The following is an 8,227-nucleotide window of genomic DNA, read 5'->3' as shown; positions in this document are numbered from 1 at the left end:
AAAAAAAAAAAAAAAAAAAAAAAAAAAAAAAAAAAAAAACCAAAAAAACAGAACAGGAGGTATCGTACCAACCAGCAAACCTGGTGCTACTGCCAGGGTTTTATTTACAAGAGACCACAGTCCTCTTGCAGCTACGTTTGATAGTTGCTGTCATTCTTGTAACTTCAAAGATCAGTGTGGGCCTGATCGTGCCATCAGCGCTGACAAACTGTGTGAATCAGTGCAAGCCCTTCACTCGGTGAAAAGTGGAGGATTGGGATATAGTTTTGAAAACATCTTGGTACTTTCCTACAGCTGATAAGATGTTTTTATTTATCTTCTTCCCTTTCAAATCGATATTGCAGACTTCAGCAAAATCCAGTCGGGCTGGGCTGTGTTTTGTGTTTAGCAAGTCATTAGTGCCCAGTGTATACTTCGATTGTTGGATATTGATCATCTCAATAAATGTGGAAATCCTTGGTTTCACGGAGTTTTGCTTATCCTCCACATGCAGTTTAAAAACCAAGCTGTTATTTGGAAGCATACCAGTTTTCAGTTTTCATAGTGCCTTTTTATTCTGCATAGTGGAGCCTTTGCTGCCTCAGTAACTGACAAAAGGAAATGCTTTATTAAGACAGAAAGTAGATGTGACTTCATTGTTTCTCAGATAATTTTTGCTTTCAGAAATTACTATGGCTGCTGTTCACCTAAGCATAAAAAAAATGCAGTTCCCACATGTGCAGAGTGCTCATGTACTCCATGTAGATTGATGTATAATGCAACCCACATTAGCTGGGTTGATGATATCTTCAGTTTCACTGCTGTCAGATTTCTGTAACTCCTTGAATGAGCTGACTGGTCTGAATGAGTGTTAGCATAATTTATGCAGCTGATAAGTGATTTGAGTGCTTGAGTTATTGATAAAGCACTTTAACATATAATTTTCGGCTTCATGTTATGTGACATCAGAGTAGGAGGTAATGTGGCAGTCCCCAGGCTTGATATTAAAGTCACTCTGCTCTTTGGATTTCAGAGGCCAGAGGAAACACAGTGCTGCCTGACACAAGTCCAGCAGAGCAGCACCAACCCAGCCAGTCCCATCCTGCATTCCCTGTTGGGCCTCAGGTCAGTATCTCTCCTTTCAACTAATTGAAACGTACAATTTTATGAAAAATAAATAACCATGAGTCATCATCTTTGATCTGTGTAAAGTAGAAAATGTGATTCTCTTTGGCTGCACTCAGTGTTACAAAAAGGGAGCACACGTGTATTGTGCATGTTTTAGAAGTCATGTTTGGCAAGATTAATTTTTTTTGTATGTTTTTCTAAAATAAAACCTAAGCAGTTTTGCATGTTTAGGAGGTAAAATTATTTGAATTTCTTATGTACAGTACTTTTGAAATAATCGTAATAATTTAATATTAAAAATCTTGTACAATTTTAATACAACACTCTTGGCTCTGACAGTTCTGCCTGTCACCCAGCTCTTGCATTAGTAAAGACCTTTCATTATCTTTTATGCCATGTATTTATTTTCTGTAGAACAGAGTGTAGGCACTTTACGAGATTTTTAAATATTTCCCACCTCACTTCACAATTTTATCCAAGTCCAGCCATACTCTAAAAAGATACTTGATATTCTTCCACTTTCCAGGTCTTGGTACATAAAGTTTCTGGTAGTTTTTACTATAGTGTTTTCTGTTGTTACCAATAAGCATACAACTGGGAAGATTTGGGGAATGTTGGCATTTAGGCACTTGTAGGCTGACTTGAGTCAGGCCTTTTTTCATTCGTAAATTATCTGTTGTGAATGTGTAACGGATTTTCCAGTCTAAATTCAGGGGGGATCGCTACCACGCAACATGATTGAGGCTCACAGTTTCAGACTGTCAAAACTTCCTGTGTTGGTGAAAATGTGTGCTTTAGGATATCAGAAGCAGCCCATGTCTGTAGTGGAACATGAAAGAACCCCAAGCCAGAAGAGTTATAAGTGTGTAGTACTGAGCCACACACAGTACAATAGCTTTGTGTCTGTGGTTTCTTACAGCAGCTACTGACAGCCCAACAGCTGGCCTCAGCAGTAGCAGGGGTGATGCCAGGAGGCACTCCAGCCCTTAATCAGCCAATCCTTATTCCTTTCAACATGGCTGGGCAGCTGGGGGGCCAACAGGGACTCGTCCTGACTCTACCTACAGCGAATCTCACCAACATCCAAGGACTGGTAGCAGCAGCTGCAGCAGGAGGCATCATGACTTTGCCATTGCAAAATCTACAAGGTAAGTCATGCTGGTCATTTTTCTAATGGGCTCTTTCACCTGTTTGTTTTACATCATCTCTCCTTTAAAACGAGTGATCTCTTTTCCAAATTAAATGTTGCTGTCCGGACATATTGAAAGTTAGTACCTGGATTGTTTTTGAGTGCTTGAGAGATGCTTAATGGATATTTACCTTTTTAGAAGAACATATTGAAGGTCAGGCCTTGCATTCTATGGGTCTGTGATGCAAACCACTTGAATGATTCATTAGACTTTTTCTGTCGTCAGCGATCAATGTTCTCTTTAGAATTTGAAATTATGGAATCATAAAATCACAGAATGCTGAGGGGTTGGAATGGGCCTTAAAGATCCTGTAGTCCCAAACCCTTGTGCCATGGCCAGGGACACCTCTCACTAGACCAAGCTGCTCATGACATTATCCAACCTGGCCTCCAACACTGCCAGGACTGGGGCATCCATGATCTCCTCGGTCAACTGTTCCACTGTCTCACCACCCTCACAGTAAAAAATATCTTCCTAATATCCAATCTTTCAATTTGTATCCATTACTTCTTGTCCTGTCATGACTGTTTTGTTCCTGACAAACAGTCCCTCTCTGTCTTTCCTGAAGGCAACCTTCTTTTCTGCAGGCTGAACAGCCCCACCTTTCTCAGTCTGCCTTTGTAAGGGAGGTGCTCCAGTCCTCTTATCATCTTCGTGGTCCTCCTCTGGACTTGCTCCAACAGTTCCGTACCATTCTCATGTTGGGGCCATCAGAACTGCACGCAGTACTCCAGGTAGAGTCTCACAGGAGCAGAGCAGAGGGATAGAATCACCTCCCTTAACCTGCCAGCTGCGTTCCTTTTGATGCAGTCCAGGATTCCATTGGGATTCCATTTCTGGGCTGTGAGCACACACTGCTGTTGTGTGTTCAGCTTTTCATCGCCCACCACCCCAAGCTGTTCCCTGCAGGGCTGCTCTCAATCACTGCTCTGCCCAACCTGTAGGTGTGCCTGGGGTTGCCACAACCCAGGTGTGGGACCTTGCACTTTGCTCTGCTGAACTTCATGAGGTTTTGATCAGCCCACTCTCAAGCCTGTTAAGGTCCCTCTAGATGGCATCCCTTTCTTCTGGTGTGTTGACTGCACCACACATTGCTGATTAGAGCAGCTAAATGGAGGCAACTAAAAACACAGTATTGCCTGAAAATAGTTTTGAAAAAAACACACCTTTTTAATAAAATCAGATTTTCCTCAGCTATCATCCTTGCCCCAGATGCATGTTTTCATTCTTGCTGTGGGAGGTCTGCTTTATCAATGAGGTCTTGCCAAGCAAAAAGTTAATGTCTGTATGCACCCTCCCCATTATCTGAGCTGTACCATATTTGCAACTGTTCTGTCCTAAGAAATCTGCTGCATTTTCTCTGTGGTCTAAAATCAGGCTGAAAGAAGTTCTGTAAGATCTCTTCTCTAGTTTTCTCTGCTGTTAAATCAAAGTGTCTAATGCTGTTAGGAACGGTACTCAATCCAAATACATATGATATAAAATACAGATAGTATTTATTTACTATTCCTAACTATGTTGGTGCTTCTCAGAATGCAGTTGCTGCCGTACAGAGCTGAACAAAACATAGCAAGTTAGGCAACATCTTACAATAGAACTGTACTTAAAGGAAGAGGATAGTAAAGGCGGTGATTGTGCAGGTCAAAAGTGATAAAGGTGTGAGCAGGAAGTGTCAAGAGCCTTAACTCTTTAGATTTATTTATGTATTGTTGTTTCTTTCTCATGTAAATGATAGGAAAAGTTTTTCTCGAATGAAATGGTAATTTTTTAAAATGAATCCTCTGCACTGTGCCCTAAATATTTTTTGGTTATCCAGCTCTGGTGGCTGCTGATTACCAGGTGCATTGTTTGAAGCACCAGAGCCTACAGGTTGTGAAACAGAGAAAGCAAAGAGACAGCTCATGTGTTAAACAAACTCCCTTACAAAGCACATGCATAGTATTCTCACCTGTTGGAGCAACTACTTGCCTTTACCTTGTGCGTGTTTTAAAGTTTAATGTCAACAGACCTCTCTTATCATAGTTGTAAATGGTTTTCACTTTAATGTTTAAAATAATGTCTCTCTCATACCATTAAGCTGCACCAAAGAACCTGTCATTCATAAATCATAGATGAAAAGGACACACTAATGCACAAATTTTGCTTGTTTAAAATTTGAGAGTGCATGTAAAGTAGGGAACTGGAGATTAAAAAAATAATGCAGGAACAGGAGCGAATAAAAGCGGATAGAACAAAGTGAAGGGGAAGTAGCTTTTTAGTGTAGGTGGATGATGAAATCTTAATGAAGAAACAGGCATTATAAAAATGTATCCTTCCACTCTGAAGTGCTCCAGGTTACAGTTGCTGGGCATGTAGTATTATAAATAAACATAAGCTTGTGCAGTTTTTACGTCATTTATCCACCCTGTGTTGCAAAGCTGGAGAGCAGGGATTAAGCCAGGCAACCTTTGCTCTTTAGTTTAGCCACGGATGTCTAATTGCTGGCTTAAAGGTGTAACTCTGGTGCCAAATAAATTTTGCAAGCAATGACCTTATACCAGATGAAAAGGTTTCCTTATAATCTTTACTGGTAGATAGGAGCATGGGATCAAATAGGGACTTGCTGAAGCACCAGGTACAGTTCCCTGTCTATGAGCACAATCATACCTTCCACAAAATATCTGAAAGGAACAGAACTCATGAATTTATTTTGTTGTGTTGCTGTTTGTTGTGTTCTCTACCCTTCCTTCCCTATCTTCTAAGCAAGTGCTACTGCCTGCCCTCAGTATTTGGAACTGAAGCTGATACACAAGACAGCAAACTAACTTGGTCAAGGTAGCTCTTAACTGCCTTGAATCACAGTTGAAGCTTCTGCTGCTTTCTCTATAGCCCACCACCCGATGTGTGCATGAGTGAAGTTAGGAATCAGGTGAGACTGTTGTGTGGTGTCATCAGTTCCACTGAACCTGATTGATTTCTGGTCCCTGTTTTTTGTGGTTGGTCGAAAGATAATCATAGAGTATGTGTTCTCTTTTGTAGCCAGCACTTTTGTAGGTGTATTTGTAAAAGCCTGTGCTTCAACATAATTTGTAATTTGTAATAACGTTATTCCTGCCCTTTGGGTGAAATCAGGCCATAATCGTCAGCTTCCATCTCTTAAACCTCACTGTGGCGTGGTCAGCATTGATGACTGGGGGACATGTTTTCATGATGTTTTGAGCCTGTCTTATTATTCCTATTGTTGTCAATTGGGCTGTGCCTGAATTTTCAGTGCAGTCAAGCATAGATGTCCACAGCTCCTGTCAGCTGGGTGTCTACAGCTTCTGGGTCTTCTCCTGTCTTTCTTCTCTCATAAGTAAACTTCTAAAGCTCTTAATCACAAACTTCCCCTTTTAGGTAACTCAAGAGACACCCTGAAAACTTTTTGAACTGTGTATAAATTCAGAAAAGTTCTAGTGTAACACAGTACTGGAATTCACACTGAATGGTGGTCAGGGGAGTAGTTCAGCTACACTTTGTGTGATCCACATACATGTTTCACTGATTTTCTTCTCGTGAACTTTCAGGTCTGGTTCAGGATAATAGGACCTGAAGGTTACTGGGTAAAAGAATAAACATCTTTGCTTGTGGAAAGACAAAACAACGCTCAGTGATAGGAATCACAGAGGAGATATGTTAAGCATTTAAAATGAGAAAACAAAAGTTTCTTTTAAAAGTTAAGACACTGGTAAAATGGAGCGATTAATGATATGGAAATTACAGTATAACTTAGTGAAATTGCCTATTCTTCACTTGTCAGTTACCTATAAATAAGATTTTTTTTTCCCCCAAGGTATTTGTGTTAAATGGTTCAGTTGCTATATGGGCCTGATCCACCACTAAGCTGATAGGAATTTCATTGCTGTAAGTGAAAAGAGGCTTAGACCAAACCTAACCTCTTTCAAAACTTTTTTTCTTCATGCATACTTCATTATTTTCTGTTCATTACACTATGTCATTTGCCATACAGACTGCTATACTATATCTGTTCCCTGAGCAAATACATCAAACATATGTAAACAAAGAAAGAAAGGTGAATGTGTAATTTCTTGCTGTGAAACTTAGAAAAATATGTTTTCCCTGGCTTCAAGTAAGCGAATTTCATATGCAAGAAGAATATGCAAAGAATACAATTTACTACCATGAAAGAGGGTTGGTGGCAGAACAGAACTATCTGCCTTAGTGAAAACAGAAATCCCTGAATATAACACAGATTTACCTATGGAATTTTGGCTTTCCACCAACAGTTCTTTGAAGAAAACTGTAAAATCAGTGACCATAACTTTTTATTGTAACCCACTAAAAGCATTGAAGATAAAAGTTTAAAAGCCATCCATGAAAGCTGTGGTCCTGAGAAATTTACACACCTGTTTCCCCCTCACTGTTTCTTAGAATTACAGCTGGAGCACAGCCAAGCTTACCTAAGATTTTGGAGGTGTCACAGTAAAAATGGTGAGGTCGTGAGAAGGGAAAAAGTGAGGCAAGTACCCTACAAGACAGCATGTTTTCTTTCTTTTGCTCTTAATCCATTGCTTCTTGGCCTGTCTTTATTGACTTACTCAATGCAGAAAATGGTCTGCCAGCTTTCCTCTTAATCATCCAAACTTGTGGTCATCACTGTTCATCTTACTGTCTTCAAGAAAATTTTCTATGGGCTGAACAGTTTCAGTTTCTGCATCTCTTTTGCCAAGTCAGATTTCTCTGGGTTTTGGGAGCAGTGTGCTCTATTTTTTAATTTTAGTTATCCTTCTCAAGGGTCTCTCCAAGGGACTAGTAGCTGCCTAATCTCAGAGTATTCGGTAATGCCTGGGAGCTGATATTCATGAGAAGACATTCTCTCCTTAAACCCATCTGATTTTTATGTCTGGATGTAATATTTCTGTATAGCTGAATAGAAAGATACCCTTTGGGGGGGGAGGGGGCTGAGTTTTTTCTCTCTTGTTTTCTTAACGTAATTTTTAACCCTGTGGATTTCCTGTTGGAATAACTGAGAAGTGTGAAGGTATTCCAGTGCTAGGGAGTTGTTAACAGCTGTCCTCTCATTTTATTCACTTTTCCATGACAGCCAAAGCAGTTTTAGCTGAAAAAGTAATGTATTGGAGCTATTTTTTTTTTAGTATAGTTTGTATGTTTGAAATTAGAAAATGACAATGTTGCCTGTAAGCTCATTGCTGGCCTTTCAGGCACCATAGATAACAATTTGGGAATCTCTCTGCAAAGGGTTGCTCCAAATATATTATAGCACATAGCAATGTCCCAACAGTGTTTTAGATATGTGCACTGATAGAGAATGACACTTGAACCCTGAAAGAAATCAACAAGTTAGAGATTGTAGCCTCATGGCACAGAAACTTTGTGTATTTTATTTCTACTACCCATTGTACTGTTCCTAAAGTGGATGTCAATAATTTATTTACAAGTCAGAGTTTCTCAGTCTTGAGTTGTGAAAGAAATGAGAACAAACTATCTCTCTAAATCATTAGTGAAAGGCTTCAGTGCTGAAAGGAAGCCTTGCATGGCTGAAAATGTGAAATCATTAAATTACATTATTTAAACAGCATCAGGTCATATTTGAGCAGCAACACAATGGAAGGGGAAATGTATTAAACATCTTGGAGATAGGAGACAGCCATTAAAATGCATTTATATGGGTTACAATAGACATAGAAAATGGTTAAAAAAATGAAAAAGGCTTTTTTATGTGGAGATCAGTCAAAAAGAATGTTAGGTAAAGACAATAGTAACAAAAAGTTAAAAAAAACCCCATTGTTTACATGTATGAGATCTTGTTTCATCTGAACAGAGATTTGTATAATTAATTGTGTAACAGATAAAGTAAACATGCTCTATCTCCATTCCTCTGTGTACACGCACCTTAAAAATCAGAAATCAAAGAGAGATGAAAAACAAAA

The 8,227-nt window shown here is 39.4% G+C and overlaps 1 protein-coding gene across 1 annotated transcript in view; it reads left to right on the top strand.

Moving 5' to 3' along the window:
* The window catches only part of POU6F2 (POU class 6 homeobox 2), a 294,805-nt gene that overhangs the window by 117,239 nt on the left and 169,339 nt on the right, over nucleotides 1-8,227 (top strand). The window contains exons 3-4 of the mRNA XM_027900608.1: nucleotides 1,013-1,104; nucleotides 2,027-2,255. Of these exons, the coding sequence (XP_027756409.1) occupies nucleotides 1,013-1,104; nucleotides 2,027-2,255 (321 nt within the window). The remainder of the gene's footprint in view (nucleotides 1-1,012; nucleotides 1,105-2,026; nucleotides 2,256-8,227) is intronic.

The sequence above is a fragment of the Empidonax traillii genome, unplaced genomic scaffold (assembly GCF_003031625.1).
Source record: "Empidonax traillii isolate 1590-97213 ecotype Southwest subspecies unplaced genomic scaffold, ASM303162v1 scaffold741:size898883, whole genome shotgun sequence".
NCBI lineage: Eukaryota > Metazoa > Chordata > Aves > Passeriformes > Tyrannidae > Empidonax > Empidonax traillii.
This window is presented reverse-complemented; position numbering and strand designations above follow the sequence as displayed.